Source organism: Mya arenaria, chromosome 6 (genome assembly GCF_026914265.1).
Source record: "Mya arenaria isolate MELC-2E11 chromosome 6, ASM2691426v1".
In the NCBI taxonomy this organism is placed as follows: Eukaryota; Metazoa; Mollusca; class Bivalvia; order Myida; family Myidae; genus Mya; species Mya arenaria.
Window position 1 is genome coordinate 21,994,872 of NC_069127.1, and position 22,201 is coordinate 22,017,072.

The 22,201-nt window shown below is 33.6% G+C and overlaps 1 protein-coding gene across 4 annotated transcripts in view; it reads left to right on the forward strand.

The window, feature by feature from the left end:
• The window catches only part of LOC128238284 (uncharacterized), an 88,435-nt gene extending 82,210 nt beyond the window's left edge, over positions 1–6,225 (forward strand). For all 4 annotated transcript variants that reach the window (XM_052954027.1, XM_052954026.1, XM_052954029.1 and 1 more), the window contains 2 exons: positions 3,012–3,083; positions 4,818–6,225. In XM_052954027.1, the coding sequence (XP_052809987.1) occupies positions 3,012–3,048 (37 nt within the window). In that variant the 3' untranslated portion in view covers positions 3,049–3,083; positions 4,818–6,225. The remainder of the gene's footprint in view (positions 1–3,011; positions 3,084–4,817) is intronic.
• The last annotated feature ends 15,976 nt before the right edge of the window (positions 6,226–22,201 follow it).

The following is a 22,201-nucleotide window of genomic DNA, read 5'->3' on the forward strand; positions in this document are numbered from 1 at the left end:
CCTCAGTTACGTTTACTAGTTACATATTCAGGCTTTGGATAAACCTCGTTTAAACTTTAAAGAAAATGAAAATACAAATAGAGATAACTTTGAAAGAAAGCATATTAGTTGCAAATAGAGTGAACATTGTTACTATCAATACTAAATGTGTCATTAACATCTTACAAGCAGAAAATGACTAATGTTTTTTTTTGCAAAATCTTTTTGAAGAAGGTCAAAGTCTCCGTGGAAATTAAATTACAAAACTAAAGCAATTTTGAATAACGATTCAACTCCAGCACTATGTATATTGCCATCCTATTGCACGCCGGGTAATCATTGGAGCCATAACATTTTGTTATGTGTTGAAAATGCTCCAACGCGTCTTCCGTTGTATTGCCAATGAGTGAAATATGGATGTAAACAGTGAGTATGATTTCTTATTTTTCATTTTATTAGGTTTATACGATTAAATTTAAAAAAAATGGAGAATGTGATTCCATATAGGAATGGCCATGAGTTGTTCCAAAGGTAAAAGTTCTGAATAAAATTTAATATCTGATCGTCTAGAACTTGCATAACTTGCTAGACGTTAGTGTTGACAACGTAAAAATCTGGATTTTCGTGAGAATTGTGGCTTTTTTATTGACAAAAGGTTGCCGCGTAACACAAAATGTTATGGCTCCAATGATTACCTGGCGTGTATTGGTTTCAAAGTTAAATTTAAAATATAACTATTTGAGGAATCAAGTTAAAACGCATAACACATAAAGATGATACTCTGATATTGTGCACAGAACAAACACTAATACTATTGATGCTATTGTTGCAACGTTATATCCCCTGAGTTAGTCCGAATCATCAATTCGAAAGTAACCGGGAGGAATGCATCTTTTATCATTGAAAGATGTGCACAACGCAGATATTGAAACTATTATCTATACCCCCTCTTGCAACGTTATATCCCTTTGTACATTTATTAGACTCGGCCTGGAGGCCGCGTCTATAGGGATACATGTTTGTAATTGTCATTGGGGAAGTGTATACGGATAAATTTTAGTTATGAAAAAAAAGAAGATTTGTTAATGATATCAACTCTTATTCAACTTTGCTTAAAATTAGATGTTAATAACCATTTTGATGCGTGTTAAACTTCCAAAAGGTCATATAAAACGAATAAGCCTAATGTTTAAAACAGGAAATTAAAAAAAGTTATTCTCTGTGTATTTGTATTGACTGGTCGCCAGTCATACGAATTCGATATTTTAGAAATTTACTTTCTGTGAAAACGATTTATATACACGCTGTGGTAGTAGATAAGCATGTGAGAATTTACGGGCATATTGTGAATAATAATTTAAATTATGCATTTGATAACAAATATAAGTGCCTTAACACGACATTTATTGACTATTTTAAATTTAAGTGATATAAAATAGAAGTACAAAGCTTAATTCACACGATTTCACTGTCACTAACAAATATAAGTCTCATTAACGAAATTAACACAATTTAAATTTAACTGATATAAAATGAAAGTTCAACGCGTAATTCACACGATTTAAAACAAACATTAATGAATAAAAGTAGGCCGAAAAGGATCAGGCCGAAAAGATATCTCGGCCGAATCGCCCGACACCAATCATTTTATCGGTGATAATGCAAGGTACCAGTCTAAATAATTAACGCATGCTGGAGACGACCGAGTAACTACGATCTAGAAAGTTGATTTACCGTCATATTTCGGCTATGTCCGTGATTATTCGGAATGTTAACAATTGTATATATTGTCACATGACTTTATTGAGCCAATTGGGTATCGATATTGTTCACGTATTATATTCAATAAAACCCATTCAGTCGCGTCTTTGACGCTTAGCATCAACATTCGTCTTCTTGCCCTATGTATTGCTTACATTGTGAATTTAAACGTCTGCGCTGTCGACACTTTCACATTTCCACTTAATATTAAAATCGCAAGTTTCAATGACATAGTGTTGTTATATAACATTAAAAAGAAACAAGTTAGAACACATTCATAAGAAACAATGATTTAGTGAAGTTGTATAATATTGCTAGGGATTAATGGCATATTGTAGTTTTTAAATATTGGTTAGGAACAAGGACATATTCTTAAGTAAATATATTGCATACGTAAGGAGCAATAACATATTCTTAAGTAGATTTATTACATGCGTAAAGAGCAATAACATATTCTTAAGTAGATTTATTACATACGTAAAGAGCAATAACATATTGTAGTTATGTAACATTGGTAAGGTGCAATAGCATAGTTCAGTTATATAACAGTGGTAAGAGGAATGACATGGTGTAGTTATACAACACGAGTTAAGAGCAATGACATTGTGTAGTTATACAACACGTGTTAGGAGCAAAATCATTTTGTAGATATATAACACGCGTTGAGAGCAATGACACTGTGTAGTTAATACAACACGTGTTAGGAGCAATGACATTGTGTAGTTATAGAACACGTGTTAGGAGCAATGACATTGTGTAGTTATAGAACACGTGTTAGGAGCAATGACATTGTGTAGTTATACAACACGTGTTAGGAGCAAAGACATTTTGTAGTTATAGAACACGTGTTAGGAGCAATGACATTGTGTAGTTATATAACACGTGTTAGGAGCAATGACATTTTGTAGTAATACAACACGTGTTAGGAGCAATTCCATAGTGTAGATATATAATTTTAATTAGGTGCAATGACATAAAATAGTTATATAACTTTAATAGGGATCAATGACACAAAGTTGTTATATTGTATTTGTAAGGAGCAATGAAATAGTGCAAATATATAACATTCGTAAAGGCGCAATGGCATAGTGTAGGTATATCTTATTCGTACAAAGCAATAACCTAGTGTAGTTGTATAAGATTTGTAGGGAACAATGACATAGTGTAGTTTTTCTAATATTGGTAAGACACAATGACGTAGTGTAGTTATGTGACATTCGAAAGGAGCATGTTTACGACCCTATAGATAAATTATCAGAATAATATTTCAGATATGGAGCAACCGAGCAGCAAAAGGCCGAAATTTAGCACAACGATAACAATCCATGAAAAGTTGGATATTGGTAGGTGTAATATTTATTTTATTTCATTAATGTTCGGCGAGATCGTTTTGAAACAAATACTTACAGTTTTATTTAGAGCTCTTTAATTATTTTTTTTCATAATACTAAACAAGCTATTAACCAAAAAAAATAATCAAAAGTAATAAAATGTTTAACAAGTTCCGCGGCAATTATGAAATTTGATTATAGACACGATGAAACACAATTTGAATTTGCATAGTAAAACTGCGATCGCTCCAGGACACCAGGGTCCGAGCTGAAACCTCGATCGAACCATTGTTTCGAACGACCGGAGTTTCATTTTTCCAGTCTGTTATGAAATTTATTTCAGTGTATTTTAAGTTTGAAGTTGTCAAACCGACTGTTTACTACGACACCGATTATATGTTGCGTTGTGAAAGTCGCTCATATTTTCAGAGGCTGTCGTAAAAGGAAAAAAATGAATAAACAGTTATGTTTATTTTTACAAAAAGCAAATTTGCTAATCAAGCAACATTTAAATATGACAGTACATATTATGTCATTAATCAGATTTAAGTTTCGCAAAATCCATGATTGATGATTGGCGCATCTTGTCTGTCTCGCGATACTGTTCAAACTCATAATTATCTTTTCAAATGCGCTTATCAACTAGCAGCGGTCATGCGTAAACAGTGATGAACGAATTTTAACACCATATTAGATTTCCTTTCAACTGTCATTGCATTTTTAACAGCTTGCAAAAAATTTAACACCTGCAATTGATTGCTTATTTTGGAACACGCGTTCGTGAAAAAGTGTGAAATTATAACCTCGAGGGAGCCATAAGGTTTTGTGCATGATTTGTGTAATTGGGATCGGCTATTGTGTTCGACTCATTGACTTATTTCGGTTTCGATGCAGCGTCCGACCTCGAGGGACCGACGGTTTTCGAACAACCGCCTGTTCGAACGACCGCAGTTTTACTGTACTGTAGTTTGTATTGCCAACTTGCCGCAGACTTTAACGTAACTGACTACGCACCGGGTGAAGTTTAAAGCCACAACGTTTTATTATGCATTAACAATGCTCCGACAAATCTTCCGTTGTGGTGCCAAGCAATTCAAAATGAAAGTCATTTGTTTTTCAACGCTTAGTAAGCATGACATTTTGGGGAATATATCTGTTGCATAGCCTGCAATCTTTGCTGGAATCACGTTCAAAAGAACAACGGCGCTCATTACATCGAGCCATTTGCATCCAGTACAGCAAAAGACGTTCTAAAAACCTGTAAAGAGACAAAACAACAATAACCCTATGCATGTTGTCTTGTAGCTGTCAATATTGCACTCTAGCAAGTTGTGCAACGATTTGATAATCATAGGTGGAGTTTGGTTCTTACGGTTTGGACTTATCACAACCAATGGTCATTCCCTATATGGACCTACATTGCATTTCACGCAAATGAAAAACAAAAGAACATACTCACAGTTTACTTTTATTTTTTACTACTTGGAAACATAACGAAATGTGCGTTTGGGAACGTTTAATGCATTACAAAACGCTGTGGCTCCAATGTTCACGCGACAATCTTTTTCGACTGTTTTTTATTTGTTATCTTTAAATCATAGACATATTTTTTCAAATCGCTATACCTATAAATTTAATTAAATAAGCACAAACATATACAACAAAAATGAATGTCATTGGGCTTTTACCATATCAAATACATATATATTTTGTAAATATAATTGTCCATTTTGTTAAATTTCATAGATAGTGCCAGTGGAGGTGATGCACATTCAAATAGCGAGCGAGTAGTTTCGAGAAGCGTATCCGTGTAAAGTGGCTACTCATATGCTCAGCAATCTGCGGGAAGTGACAAGCCATCGCGTCCACAGTCCGACATATGTGATCGTTAGCGAACTATATAAGTCAACTGTTATGAACAATTTCATTGTCATGCTATATCCGGATCTGTTATAAGAAATATATTATTGGTGATTACTGTTCAATATTATCAACAAATTGTGGTGGTATTATTTATAAGACTGTTCTGATTTTATTTGATTGCATTGATTATAAATTGTGAGTAATTTCTAACTTTCTAGAATCAAGGATCGAATCATCCTGGGATATGTAACACATTTGTATAAGGTATCTGATTCTACAGTATGCGAAAGTTAGATGCATATGACCTTATTATTTGGGTTTTATTTGAAAGAGTTGAATATTTAGAAAGACAATAAGTCATGTAATACACGCTTTGTGGGCCTCGAAAGATCCAATATAAGCCATTTTATTATTTATATGAAAATTGTAGAAACAAGCTCAGTAGCCGAAAGTCTAAACATAAACCAAATCTCAATTGAAATAAAGAACAAAAATAAAATCTGCAAGAAATGTATCTGTAATTTTGGTTAAGTATTTTACATATTAGTTATAAGCAGGCACATACTTTCAAAGGTATATTGCGTCACCAGGTTTTACACTTTATCATATAGGCCAATCGCTCTTTAAAATGACTAGCTTGTTTGTGGATTGAAAACCTTAAAAGGATCATACTAAGTAGGTATTGATCTTGATCTACAGAGTTTGGTATGTAATAAGTAATTATACTTAAATGAGGTTCCAAAAGTTATGTAGATCAGATAGGTATTGAAAGAATAGTTTAATGACGCTCTTGAGAGTGGCCATTTGTATGTCAACTGATTGATTGTTATATAATGAGAAACCTATGTCATGTTTCATTAAAGAGTTTTGTTTCTTTTTACAATATTCATAAGCAGGAATGTGTGTATTCACTAAAGATCTCGCTATTCTTACATTTTCTGATTTATATTTTCACCCATATTCCTAACATGATGTTATTTCAAACAAAATAATTAGAAAAATAATTCATAAATCATGTTTAAAAAACAGTATGTAAATGAATACGAGAAATCTTAGTATCAATGTATGCAAGGCATTCAATTGAGATCAGTTAACATGTATGCTGCTTAATGTCTTGTATGTTTGCAATATTCAAGCGTACGTTTAAGACAGAAATATTAATTTAGTCATAACCCATGTTTGTAATTTTATCACTTCCATAAGCTATTAGACATGAAAAAATAAATGTTGCTATTAATTGTGTAAGCATTGTAGTGAGGTTTTAATTAATAAATATAGATATGATACACCATCATTAGCTTGTTTTTGATAACCTCACAATATGGTGGTAAGGGCTAAATAACAATCACTCTGTCTGAAGTTTGGTATTTCTAGAGAAGTCAAACTTGCATTATTCCTGTAGCATATGATATGATATAACATATATAGGAGCATTGATTTAAATGCTGCCTTCTTATGATCAATGGGTGTTCTATTACTAGAAGGTGGTGTAATGGGGCATTTATCACATACAATGATAGATCTGATTTCTTATATCTTTAATAGGTAGTATTCTTAAAAGATTGTTGAAACTAGTACTGATGGATTTAAAACTGAAAAGGCCTCATGGCTAAATATCAAAATTATTGGTTTGTTAAGAAAAATAAGCTACACTTTACACTTGTATTTTCCATAGTGTTGATCATGTTTCAGGGAAACATGTTTGTATTGATCACTACCATCAATCAATGTACTAAAGCTGCATTCAAACAAAGTGGCCATTTTGATAACATTTTATTTTTTGTCTTGAAATTGGCGGATTTATGTGCAAATGTCGACACCGAGTGATCTAAGATTGGTGATTTAATGTCAGATGGCAGTTGTTTTCTTATTACAAAAGTTTTGTTTTATGGCTTAGGCCGCAACAAATTGATCATTTGTTCGTCTGATTTGCCGCACCTAAAATTAAAAAATATATATATATATATAATTTTTTTTTTTGCGCCCGCACGTATTATTTGGCCGCGCGAATTATTGTTTTGTATACTTCTGAATTTCCCCTATTTTCTGAATTTCTTTTACTTAAAATTTAAACCTGCAACGTCGACTTCGTCTGTTTTTTTAAGGTATCTCCATGCTTTACATTCTTCGCGAGCAAACTTTCCTCGTGTCAGGACAAAATCAGGTCTGGGTAACCGCAAAACAGCCGATATTTGTCTTTTTTGTCGGGCATATTTTGCAGGACGCATCGTTTCCGGTATTAATTTTCAGTTTATTAAATCAGTTTTCGTAATGTAAAATACACGTTTTAAGTGAAAATCAGTGTCATAGTCGATGGATTATAGTATTCAGCAAACAACAGCAGTTTCCAGCGTCGAAGGCAATAATTATATATGTGTGTTTTAAGCAATTCATTGTTTTGTACTTAAAATTTAGTGCTTAATTATAACTAAATCAGATTTTGAGTGCAAAACTTCTATTCAAATAAACGCCGGACACACGACTTACAACTACTGAACATGTTTTCGTTAGTTATTTTTTTTTTTTTTCTAAAATGCATTTCTTAGTATTCATATACTCAAAAGTGTTATAAACAGATAAAAAAGGGGACTTGGTAATGTTTTAGATAGAGTCTGTATTTACACATACAGTATTAAAATAACATCAATAAAATCAGAAAATAAAACCTTTTATAAGTATAATGACTGTTTTATTTTTTGTAAATTCTCTGTTCTTATGCACCAGTCAATTGTAGCCACGCCCCCCCCCCCCCAGGTCCAGGGGTATACCGGGGATAGCCGGGGAAATGGGCCGTGTTTTTACCTTCCAGGTACCGCAGTGCCGAGTGAATGCGATGGTTTTGTCTTCCAGCCAAATATAGCGTGAAATGGGCCTTACCTGCGTGGGCATTTGCGGGGGTTTCACGAGCAGTTCGTTGGGGACTTTTCCCGGGCTTGGCTTGACCGAAAGTCAAAGTCCCGCTATTCCCCGGACCTGGGGGCCGTGGTTACAATTGACTGGTGCATTATCGCAATTAATTCCTTTGATCAATTAGTGATAAAGTGGCCTGTTTCTTAAAGGCATTGAAGCTATGGAGGCAGTCATGTTATTCCTTTTCAAGCCATTGGTTCGTGGCCAAGGCGAGGTCTTGAAATGGAAACATCTTTAATCCAACAACTGCACTTAATATAATGACCAGTGCCACATTTGCAGATTTGTTTGCTACTGCTTCAATTATATTGTCCCACAATTCAATTCACAGTGTTTTTTTAGAAATGTTATCTGTGTTATTAACATTTTTCGATATTCTGCCATGTCAATGTCACTACAATTTTATCGTGTGATTCAAGAGGTTTAAATTTAGACCTGACCCAATGTTTAGAAATGCTCAAATGATGAATTACTTTTACTTGCCTAAATATTTTTTGTGATAGTAAGTTAGATTAGTACGGAATGAATGCAATAAGAAATTGTTCTTTGGTCTTCGAATAATTGTACGTTACTGTGAGGAATGCTGTCTTTACAATAATATCCACATTTAAATTGCTGATGCAATGAAAGTTAATAGTAATGCACTGGATCTTATTGCCATTTGTTAAATATTAAGACAGATTTTCATGTGATACAATCAAAACCTTTTCATTTATAACTGAGAACCTTTTTTGCAATTAAAAAGCATTTCTTAACATAGTTGTATGATAATTTTGGTAAGAAATATACATTTTTTATTATCTTTATTTTTTGCTTTTCGTTATTCGCTCGCCTCTGATTTGCCTTAAATTAAAAAAAATTTTTTTTCGCTCGCTCCTACATTTTTTTGGCAAAATCCGTAGAACACGTGATCAATTTGTTGTTGCCTAACGTTCTTAGAAAAACAAACTTGTTGGCCGTTTCCAAACAATTGAGATCTATTATATTGTGAATTATTTTTTATGACTGATTTGAAAGCATTGATGCCAAACTCATTTGATTCTGCGACAACAAATTCAAAAAACTGTCGATCTGTTTACGTCGGTGTAAGAGTGCAGCTGAAAAAGAAATAGCAGACACGGAATGTATTAAACTTGATAAGTAATCCTTCCGTTTCTTGTCTGTATGATACTGCATACTGGTTGCGTTTTTAAATCCGAACAGTTTTGACAGCTTTTAACGATAACTTTGCGAGTTTTGGTGTTAGTAACTTCAAATTTGGCATGAATAATGCTTGCTTCAAAACATTCTTTAAAAAAATCCTTTCCAATGACAATTATAACAGTGCGATTTAAAATATATATCATTGGGCAATTACGTGATAATTTACAAAACGCATAAAAAAATAAATAAAGCAAATATTTGGTGTTTGCATAAGATTGAAGAAAACTAACAATGTAGTAGCATCGTTGGCAACGCAAATGTGTCAACATCTATAACGGTTACAGTTCTCTATTTGAAACAAAAGTCGGGCCTCAAAATTGTGCACGCGGTCTGTGACGTCATTCCCCCGCGTGCTACATATTTACATTTAAGCTGCTTAGGAATTTGACATGGATTTATAAGGACAATACTCACCTAAACTTGGCGAAACTTCGCAGTCGTTGCTAAGGCAAGCGTCTGTATCGATCTAGATCTTCGAATTATCGATCGAGGTAAACAAACGCGTGATTTAACAGGTGTTCGGTATTTATAAACTGTTCGGGTTAAATAACTCAACCAGTATGCTCATATACATGTATCATACAAGCAAGGGAGTTAAAATTACAGTAAGATATATTACATAATATTGGAAAGTGTTCTTGTGGGGAAAAAAGCATGGGCATAACATATTGCCTTACGCAGTCTCAACCGCTAAATGGTTAAACACATGTATTTTTTTGGTAGCAAAACATATATATTATTGCAAAAGGTACATTTAAAAGGTTAAGAAGTATATTTATTGAATACGCTTCTAGTTGCATGCCTTATTAGACGATGGACATTAGGGGTTCTAACTTCTATTCATACTTCAGATCATTGTGATACTTTAGATTGTTGTTGACCGCGTGTGAACAATTTGGAATGTGATTTTATCCGAAATGAATGATAAAACCGACCTTATTGAAATACCATTACAATTTTAAAAAATAATTATAATAAAGGCTTGCTTTTTCTTGGTAGATCATCTTCGGTGTAGAATCGCTTTGCTTCTACATATTTTGCTTTATTTTAAACATAGCTGTATAACGTTCGTTTCTTCACGGACGTAAACAATACATTTGTCCGTGGCATTATAAAGGATAGTTGGGTTAATTTTTAGCTTGATATTGTTATAAATTGCATAACCGCTTAAGCTGTGCAAGCAATCCGACATTGCTATAGCTATTCGTGTAGAAGTAATACAATTTTATGGCGGGGATACACTGGTTGCACAAGGATCATATGGGTTTTTTTCCGCCGTAGTATAGTTTTAGACTCGCGCCAATATTCCCAACAATTTAAAATTACTTGCTTTTCGAAAAGTGCCAAATACAAGTGCGACTTACATGGGCAAGATTATAATGGACCTTTTCGATTATTTTTTATATAAAGAGTAGATGTACGGTATGACCATTCATGTGATATTTAACGTGACTTATAGAAGACCATATTTCCCGTGCAATCGCACGAAAATAATATTGCGTAAAACTACAATGACAGGAAGTAACTTCATAAGGTGATGTGTCAGCGGCAATATTATTGTATGGAAAATTTACAAAGTCGGAGGGACACAATTAGTTCGACGTGCAAATGGATTAATAGCAGTACGAAAGAAGACATAATCGTTATGAACGGAGTGTTTACGATGTCGTTATAGCACTGCCACACTATAACATATAGTAGTAACGTATGCCTCGAAGTATGTGAATGTTGTGATACGCTATCATAAGTTATTTACGATAGGGTGATAGGCTACTTAAGGGTTGACGTACGATGTGATTTTTCCATACGCTAGGTAAACGTTTCTCTAATACGTGATGCTGTTACAGCACTATGATCAATGTCGAGGGAGGGCACTCAACTGTGCCAGGTGTATTTATAACGATAATGAGATGGGACATTGTGAACAACAGCTATGGGAAGCATTGGATAATATGCGGGTTAACAACAAAAATGTAAGCAACATCGATGGAATGATATGTGCCATCAGCAAATCAAGGTATCAAAATTTTATCGGAAAAAGAAGGTACAAGGTTTTTATTCTTACGATGTTGTTTAAAACGAGTACACCAAATAAGTCACAAATCATTTTCAATATACATTTTATTTCTAAATTAAGTATTTTAATTCTGAGAATAGAAACTCAACCCTATAAATCCGCAAAGTGCATGAAACTCCAGAGACCTCCTCCCTGTAAACGACATCGTGGAACGTTACGTTATTGCCACCGGTTGATATTTGTGTTCCATAATTATCCTATCCTGATTGAAAGTTTACCAATGAGTGCCTATTGAGTACATTATTGCTTGGTCCAAAGTCTTGGAGCGTGATACGGGATGTGACTCACACCAATATACAATAGAATATGTAGGCTATTGGTTCTTTTACTTGCATCGTGTAAGGCCGAGTGTCAGACTCAATCTGTTTACCGAAAAAGATCAGGGATTGACTTTGCGATCTCTGGTCCCGTTTCATACACGAACTTTGGTCTTTACTAGGAAAGCTTAAATCTATAGGAACTTCACAGTTTGGAACACGTTTGTTTTGCCAATGGTGTGTTAAACTAGTAGACTGAAACTACATTAAGCAAAAACTTCTAAAACAGGGTTTCAGATATTATAAATTAAGGAAAACTTTCTCAAAATTTGTTAATGGTCATTATAACCTCATATCAAAGTACAATAGTAGTCTTAAATCGCTGATTGCAAATAGTATTGCACATCCTGATTTTTATGGTGATGTTTTAAAGAAAATTCGTAAAAATAAAATGTATCCAGCAGGTAGTTGGGCAGATACACCTAATGAATTACTTGGAATTTATTTAAACCGTGGATATAAAGGCAATATTTTGAAGAGCACTTGCCTTCTAGTTTTTGTAGATGAATACCTGAAACAAAATATAGGATTTAATATAGCATCCTTTCATAACTAAGCTTTCAGTCCTTTGATTTTTTATGAAGATTTTTCTAATTCATGTTATCTTTAAAACCGTATTTGGACAACACAAGATTATGAATTAGAATACATGTCGCTTTTATTTTTAAAAATGTTTTCCTTATTTTTTCACAGTTTTAATACATTGATGCTTTTTATTATGAAACTCTATGATCACACAGTTTTAGAGTTGGGATCTCTAATCATAGGGGTACTTGGGGTTTACCTATACGTTTATTATTGTTTTGTTTTATTGATAAGGTTCCTGAAGTTAATGCATACTTTGATAAGATTTACCTTTTTTGCATTTTATCCACGCACTCATGTCATGATTAAGCTAAAATAGTGAAGCAGTTATTTGCCCTTATATGACATTCTAAATATCACTGCGGTCACATGAGCTGACAGCGTATTTTCGCTTGGTCACGTGACAAAAAGGTTGAAAATGTTTCTATAGTCACATGTGAGGTATTATGTATATATATATATATATATATATATATATATAACCGTTAAAATGCAATTTAAAAACCACGATAGTGTTCAGCGTCCATCGTTTAACAACCATCGTCCTAACAAACGCCAAATATACAGATGCGTCGGGTTTGATCTTACAGTATATAATGTTTATTTTATACTGCAGTTATGTACCAGATAACCTCTCTTGCAAGGCATTATCAACGCGTGCAGTTTTTTTTCAGACGGCTGGTCATCTCATGAGCTAAAAAGTTTATTAAGCTTAAGGTCTTGCCTTTCGTTGAGTTCATGCTTGTAAATTGTGAAATTAAACCTACCATCTGCACCTCTTTCGCATTTTATTTCAGTCGACAGTTAAATCATTCAGACAACGTTTGTACGTTTATTTTGTTTAATTTGAAATCGTTTCAAATGTAAATACTCAACTTTGTTAAAGGGCCGGCCACGATGCAAACGTCGTTTGAGGGACCAAAACCTAAAATGTTTAAAAATTCTTTTATCTTTATTTAGTTAGAGGTTCAATATTTAGCAAGCATAACTCATATATCCGTTGCAAAATGTGAAGCTGTAATTAGGTTTTGAGCAATTTTTACGAAAGAAGATTTTATCAGATTTCCAATCAAAAAGCATTTACATTTTCAAGGAAATGTCTTTATACAACATTAATATGTTCAAGTGTCGAAATTATCGGAACTACCCAATCCACAATGTCATGAGGCTCATGTTGTAATTGCAGCTATTAAAAAAAAGATATTTGCATTTTTGTAACCATTTTTTTGTTTGAATAACTTTCTTATTTGAAAAATATATCATCAAGAGCCCTCAAAACATTGTTGAATAGGGAGCCTGGGGCATTTTGACACAAACACAAAGCAATACTTTTCGAAAGAATGAGAATGACTTTTGATCCAAAATCTGATAAAATCTTCTGTTGTAAAATTTGTTCAACTCCTTAATACCACAGAGAATGTCACCGAGAATGTACGTTTTACTCCAAAACAAAGACTGTCCAAAAAACATTTACTTTTGAAACTTAGTTTTATCAATAACAGTGTATGATACATACTTTATCTCGATCTTACCAGATTAGTTTGTTATGAAGTCCCTGGAATAGGGTTTAGTGTACTTATTATACTCTGATGGTCCACAAAGTTGATAGATATGAAACAATCCTATTTATTTGATAACTGTTCGTTTGCTTTATCATCATGATAGGAAGTGTAAACAGGCCAGTAAATAAGTCGACATGCTTGTTCCGTTGGCTTTAGTAGTTTGGTTTCTCTATGTTTCTTTAGTAATTGGATTAAATACCTCATGTTGTGATTCCTATCATCTGAAGAGGCAGAACGGAGAATTGTGGACTTGTGACAATTGTCCTCCGGGATATCATTTCGTTGATGACTGTGAATTCAATGGTGGAAGCGCTAAATGTTCTCCATGCTCAAATGGTTATTATATGGAAGCCAGAAATGTGTTAAGGGCATGTAGAAAGTGTAAAAGTACCTGTCCCAACTACACGATTATCAATTTTAACTGTACCTCCACATTAGATCTTCAATGTGGCTGTTCATACGATAAATATCTCGACAAGGATGTGTGCGTTGCAAAAACAAAATGTCAACCGGGCTTTGGTGTAAGCGAAAGTAGTTATATTACTACACTATTACCATTTGTACGAGCGCGAGGTATGATGTTATTTAGTATTCACGCCCTTTTACATTGTACTATAAACGACGTTCTAAAAAGTGTATATCAATTTCAAGTTATCTTATACAGCACTTGTTCAATCTCCGAAACAGCCGCAATTATGTCATATTGATTTTATCTAAAATGAATTGGTATGTATCATCAAAACTCATTTAAAAACGCCCCAGTCACCCATTTATTTCGTGTCACGATAATCTGTAATGTGCGTTATCTCCTGTTTAACTCTATATAGGTTAGAGTATTGTCTAGCGATATTTCAACTGACTGTCTACAATTTCAACAAAGATTTATTCTTCATATATCTGACATTCAATTTCAAAAGAAATGAACATTTAGTATCAATAAAATGTTTTACATAGTCCAAACACCTGTTAAGTTTAAAGACATATAATAAATTTGTTTAAGACTTATATCATCAAACCTCGACAAAATATGATAATTGTAAGCGGTATATATCTCATGGCAATCACGAATAATTCATGTTTATATTGATCTAACCTCAAAAAAGTCCATCAAGGTGTGAGTATATTATATTCAAGTAAATAATGACGTGACGAAAACTCAACTTTCACATGTTGGTGATACCAACAAATGTACATCGTGTTTCGTAGCCTATACTATATTACCGGGTTTTATATTGAAGAAGTGTTGGGATTGCCAATAAGAGGTTGCATACTATATTCTATGTGATCTAGACTATAACGTGTTTTCAGCGGACGGATTATCAAATTATGACGTCATGTCTTCTAGCTTTAGAAATAAGATTCTTAAGGATTACTTTTGGTATTTATTGAATGCCGATATGCAATTTTATTTGATAGAGATGATGGTTATACTTTAAACTTATATTTTCGTTCACATGGACAAGGCAAGCAGCATAAATGTATAAAACATATGTATATTTATGGCACAAGGAACAAGGTTTAACAGACGCTCGACGAATGGCCCACTTTCTCAAATTAAATATTTTCAGGTACCCCGTTAAAATTATCAAATTATCATACCGATGTATTGATTCAGGGTAAGCCATCAATAACACATGAAATTGCTAGTTTTACCGAAAAAGGGAAAAATTGTACATGTGTTTAGAACATATATAAAAGGCAACACAGTATGAGTTTTATGCTAAAAAAGCCTCTTGTACGTCAAAAACAATATAATATGATAAAGCAAAACCTATTAATTAAATGTGAAAGTAAAGCAACATGTCAAAACGAAGTACGTTTTATACGTTCGTTTGATCGTCCTTCATAAAAGTACGAAGAAAGAACGAAGGTAACGCGACAGTACGGTTATAAAAACTAAGATGATAATGCGACAGTACGATACTATGATAAAGATAAAGCGATATCAAGATATTATGTTGGTGAAAACTCGAAAGAATGATGATGAAAGTTCGATATTACGTGTCGCCTCCAACAAAAATGACGCAACACCATTGTTACATTACTTGTCACGCGGTGACCCCATATTTTTTTCATTTTGGGTCACAAAATTTATATCGTACTAAAAATTGCGTCTATTTTCCGATTCCGATAAATATTTCGATGAATAAATAAAATATTTAAACATGTAAACAGGTTGTCGACGTGATATATACGTTACGTGGTTAGTAGGTGACCCGATATGGGATATACGGGGCGCAGAAAACGATATTCGGGTTCGAGCCCGATATGGTTTCCTTTGCACCGTATATCCCATATCAGGTCACCTACAAACCCCGTAACTTATAATATCGCATACGCGTCATCTTACTGTCGTAATACCGCATCTTTGTTATCGTATTGTCGCGTTATCATCATCGTATAGTCGCGTTTTCGCTATCGTAGTTTCGTTTTGTTGCGTTATCATCATCGTACTATCGACACTCGCAGGCAATGGTCCTAACGGAATTCAGTATGAAAGATGTATACATTTCATCTTTAAACTGATAGCAACTCAAATAGGCCCTATCGCTGCATTTACATCCCTTCCCACTTTTGAAGAGTGGCAAATCGCACGTTAAATTAATACATCTTATCTGCTAGTGAAATGCTACAGATGTGTTGAGTTCCTGTAGTATCGTTTAAGTGCCTTTCTATTTGTACGTAAGATATTTGGCGTCTAGATTTTAGGACAGGCGTATATACTTTTTCATAATGTTCAATGTTGGTATATTGATACTGTTGTGTATTAAACAAAGCCTTGGACACTTCCTAACGTTACCAGTGTAGGTTTTGAGATCATTGAAAGTTGACTGTCATGGACGAACAAAAGAAAATGGATACTATTTGCGATATCAATCAGATAAAAAAAACAATCTTACGCATCATTTACAGGCAACTGATTATTTTCTATGCAGAGATTTAACCATATACAACACATTTTTACATGATAATTCATTATCATCAGCCACGCACACTATTGCAACATACCAAATAACCTTGTAAAGCTTTCCAACTCAAGTCATAAAACGGAACATTTTGATTGTAAATACTTTTTACTAGTTTTACTATGACAGTTTTAAATTGTAAGAAATAACTTTCAACATTTAATTGTATGAATTCAATTTTAATTCTGAATGCAATTAATTTGAATTTACATTGAATTGCTTCTGTAATTTTCTGTGATGCACTTTTGTGTTTTAGTCACTGCTGAAGGAGATACAAAATGCGTCACATGCCCGGAGGGGACAATCTCACCTAACCTTTCCTTTGACGAAAAATGCATGCCTGGTAAATTATTTATATTTAGGGAGGAGTGATTTATTTTCAATGGCTGACATAACGGAAACTTGAGTTTTGTCGGCGAAAATGTTGAGACCGCCACTGACAAAAATAAACAATGAAACAGTTTTGAGAAAAGTGTCTTGAGTATGGACAACATATTCATTTGCTATACTCATTATCAATTCACATGGAATGCAACTTTTTAAAACTTGATGGCTATTCATTTCAATGAATATGCATTACTGATTTAAAAAAAGTCTAAATACAAACAATCTGACCAGTTTCCAGTTATGGCCTTCAATCTATTTTGTGCTATCGATATTGGTTCTTCTTCTCAGGCTAAAGATGAATATGTGGTACTTGTATTTGAACACAAAAAAGTTTATCTTTGCCCCTCACTGCTCAAGCGAATCCGCCATATAGTATAATTATTAAAACTACCTTTCTAATTTTGTATTTATTCATGGAAGCTATGTTACACGTTTAAAATAAATGCTTTCACCTCGAACTGATAGAGATACTAAAATTGTTTGTGTATTTCAAGACACAGAAGACTGCGTGCCAATGCCTTGTATGAACAATGGCGCATGTACAGATTTAGTGGATGACTTAAATTGCATTTGTCCTGCAGCATTTTCCGGTCGAAGATGTGAACATGGTTAGCCAAAAAATAATCCAGACTGGTTTTTTACGTTTGGTTGGTGTATTTATTATTTGTTGCAAGTACAACACAATTATACATACTTATAAAGTATTCAAAGTAAGCCTGTAATTTTTATATTTGCTTTAAAACTGCCAGCAGTTATCTGATGGATTGCCACAAAAATGCAATATCCACTAAAGCAACATATAATATTCATGATCCCTTTCAAAATGTTGATTTTATTTACGAATACCAATACACAACATTAATCTGTGAACCTGTATGTCATTTAGATAGATCATTTGCAGATGTGTCATGTGATACACTGTGCTCGTTATATAGTTGTTTTTTTACAAAAGCATGTTACTATAGCAATTCGAAGTCGAAGACCAGATTTAAGTTCGCCTGGAATGATATTGCGTAAATTGCAATGGACGTTCATGCCAATGAAAAGCATTTCAATGATTTGAAACAAGGATAGATACAAACAATCTGACCAAATTCCAGTTGTTGCCTTTTATTCAATTTGTTCCACCGATTCGGTTTTCATTTTCTTATCAGGCTAAAGATAAATATGTGGTACTTGTATTTTGACATTATTAAGTTTAATATTGTTCTTGATTTATTCATAGAAATATAATACTTTCAAAATATATGCGTTCACCTCAATTTGAGAGAGAAACTAAGGTTACAAACCTTTTTTGTGTATTCAAAGACACGGATGACTGCGTGCCAGTGCCTTGTATGAACAACGGAACATGTACAGATTTAGTGGATGGCTTTATATGCATTTGTCAAGCAGGATTTTCCGGTCGAAGTTGTGAACATGGTAAGCCAAAAAATTAATCTAGATTGTGCTTTTTTACGTTCGGTTGATGTACATATTAATTGTTGCAAGTGTGAAGTTGAGATCCCGTGAACCATTTAAGACCTCAATTAGCTTTTTTCACTTAATCACCAAAGGCGATAAGCAAATATTCATAGATAACAATAGGTAAATAGTGCGTGTTGTCTGTAATTGTGGGTCGTTTAGTGACTATTGGGTTTTTATCCGCTGACCTTCAAACAATGGTATCATGAAAAATTTAATGAAAAATACAGAACGTATAGAAATGATTTTCTTACTATCAGTCATGCTTTAATCATGTTCAAATGATTTAATTCTGAGAACAGTACAATAACATTATTGCAAACAAAACGGGAATGTGCCATAAAGCCAAACATTTTGCGAAGGCATTGTTCAGCAGAACAAGGTTAAACAATGGTTAACAATGTTGAAGTCAAGCCTTAGTTGGATGTGCATTGTATTTAATGAATTGTTCAACTAGCTTTATATGCCATTAAATTTAATAAAAATATACTCAGCTACAGGCTGTGATACTCAGCTTTGTCAAAATGGAGGGCGCTGTGTACCGGAAGGGAGTTTACATCTCTGTGATTGCCCGGATGGGTTCAAAGGAACAAACTGCGAGAAAATAATTCCCATTTGTACGTCCGCACTATTAGAAAATGAAACATTCTACTAAAAGTTGTGTCAAGAATCAACATAGTGTTTTGAAGAAAAATAAAAATGAACAAATATTATTGTCAAAAGTTTAAAACTGAGGGGTTTTCATATATGGAGGCTATTCGTTGCCAAAAGTCCAGACGTTTAATTCCCACAATGTGCTTCTTAATTGTACTAAATATCTCCTACATTTGTCAATGTGGACGTGCTATTTGTTGTTTCTATTCGTCAGGTTTTCCGTATTGATTTGTCATTTGTCATTATAGTAGTATAGTATATGTATATGTGTCAGATCTACCCTGTATAAATTCACTAAAACATAGATTGTATAACTTGCCTTTAACAATATGATGATGTAATTTAGAAAGCCGAATCATGCATATGTAAAACTGCAAACCTGCAGTCGACACTCGCATTCGTAAATAGAACATTTGCAGTCCAACAAGTCCAGGTTTACAAAAGTGAATTGACAAGTTCAGAATTACAAGGATAGACGATTTCGCCTATACCTTATATGGTAAATGTCACCGAAAGAAACGAAGGTGAATGGGCGGAGCTAACGAATTGGCTTTTATTTCTTTTATTTCCGTCGAATCAAGCAAGGGAGATAACATATTCGCCTACTTCCTGTAAATTCCCGGTTGTAAGTCCGAGTACTCTCTCTTTGTTTCACAATAAAAACTAAAATTAACTTCATATTTTATTTCATTTTGACGATCAATGTTCCTAAATGGGTTATAAATCACCATATTATTTAGTCAATTGCAGTTGGGTGTATCTGAGCTGGGCTCACGGACCCAGATTTATACTGCCACTGTCAGTTGTTGTTTTTTACTTATATACCCAAGCAAGCAAACATTGTTCATTTATGTTATTTACAAGTGGACCATGTGGACCATGGGCGGGTCGTTCAGTGGGGGGAATGCTGTAGGGCCTGTATCCCCCCACCAGTTGGCCCGCAAGTAAACTTAAAGGTTAATTTTTTTGTCAATATTTCTCAGAAAAAAATACTTAATTACGCCATAATGCACCAACTCAGACTAAAAATATTAAACATATTCTAGGGGGAGAACCCATAAACCCTACTTCCCACATTTTAAACATATTAATGTCATGCCCACTCGAGGGATCATGTCCAAAAGGTTGTGCCCCTAAGTAACGCCCTTCTATCGCAAGTCCCTGTTCAAAACCTGCTCCAGCAAACCGACGAAATTTTTGATTGACATCATAATGATATCCACCTAGTTTTTTTCTGATGTAATACATTTACTATCTTAATAAGCATGTATTGTGTAAATGTGTAATTTCAATTCGTCATTAAAACAAATTATCCATGTGGATGGAAGAACTGCCTTCCAACCCACTTGTGTCCCCCAGTTATGAATTACGGGATCTGCCATTGTGAACCATAACAATCAAGTGGGGGATTTCAAGAACATGAAAAAATAGATATCGTGAGTCTTAGATTAGAAAAACAAACGCGTTGACTGTTGAGTGTGGGTGGGGTATAAAAGGTAGCAGCAAGTAATAATTGTTTATTAGCAATAAATTGACTTCATCATTAAAATACTTTATTAATTACTTATAAAATAATATTCGTTACAGTATAATGTACGAGTTATATGAAGTTGTAATCTTAATGTATTTTATCCATACAGTTTCAGCTACCAGGTAATAAACCTCTGGGGCATCTTAGTGAAAAAATTCAACTTAATGAAATTTAAGATTTTTTTCCTCGTAAATTTTAATTATCTAATATTACTTGCATTCTTAAACATTGCAAAAATGCAAGAAAGTGTCCTCTAATGGTACAATTTGATAGTGTTTATAGTAATTTAAAGCTGCACTCTCACAGATTGACAGTTTTGACAACCTTTTCTTTTGTCTTAGACTCGGCTGATTTTGGCATCATTGTTTTCGATACAAATAATAAGGTTACTCACAATAAACCAGATCTAAATTGTTTGGAAAACTGCCGACATTTTTCATTTTTTTAAACGTTACTGTAGTATCACTTTTAGCCATAAAACATCAATTTGCGAACGTAAAACTGAAAAACTGTATCTTTTGTCAGCAGTCTTATACCACTGGTATCCAGACTTTTACGCAAAAATTGGCTAATTCCAAAACAAAAAATTGTCAACACGGTCAATCTGTGAGAGTGCAGGTGTTAAAGAAAAAAAAAAGACAATAGGCATTTTCATTCTTGAAGTATAATTTAATGCTAATGACTTACATTTTGTTGTGTTTGAGTCAAGTAACATTTTGCATACATCTCATTTAATGTAATATGTGCGTATTAATTACTATTATATAGACAAAAACATGTTGTAATATCATATATTATTTTATTCGACATGAATAATTTATAATCCATCCTGTTTCCAAATCATAGTCCATAGTGTCATAATATAGATGATTCGTAATGTCCATAATAAGGTTCGCAATGTCCATGGTCCAAAGTATCCATAATTGGTTTAAATAGAGCCCAGTGATAGCGGAAATTTCCGAAAGACTTAAAGAGTTAAGACATGATTAAGGCAGAGCTATCTATAAATTAAATTAAATTCATCTCGTAAACATGTTTAACTGCGAATGAAAAGTCACCACCATACAATGTACTTTGTAGAACTACAAACTGAAATCTGTCTTTTACACACCGCAATGTAAAACTCGGCATGTGCCTTTCACAGAATGACGTGTGTTTACCATACACAACTTTATAAACACGACTGAACCGTCTGTTGAATAGATGCAACGAGAATAAAACTCCAATCGGTACAATGAAAAATCAAAATGTGCAGTGTAAAATGTAAACCTACAACCGATGAGTTGGCGGTTGTAAAATGTAAATTCATCAATGTTACAAACCTAAAATACACACATACACGTCTGGACTTTTGGCAACGAATGGCCTCCATATTCATGCGCCATATAAAACACAGAATGAGCATTTCTATAAAGTGTGATTTCAATTTAAAATATACGAAATTCCTGTAAGTATTTCTTCATTGAGGTTTTCATATTCATGGTATCGTTACAAAGCAAGATAGACCACCAGCAAACTCTCAACAATGACAAAATTTATTTACTTTAAGGTTAAAAAAGAGTAATGCTAATATTTAAATACATTGAATTGAAGACAATTTAGTTTAAACAA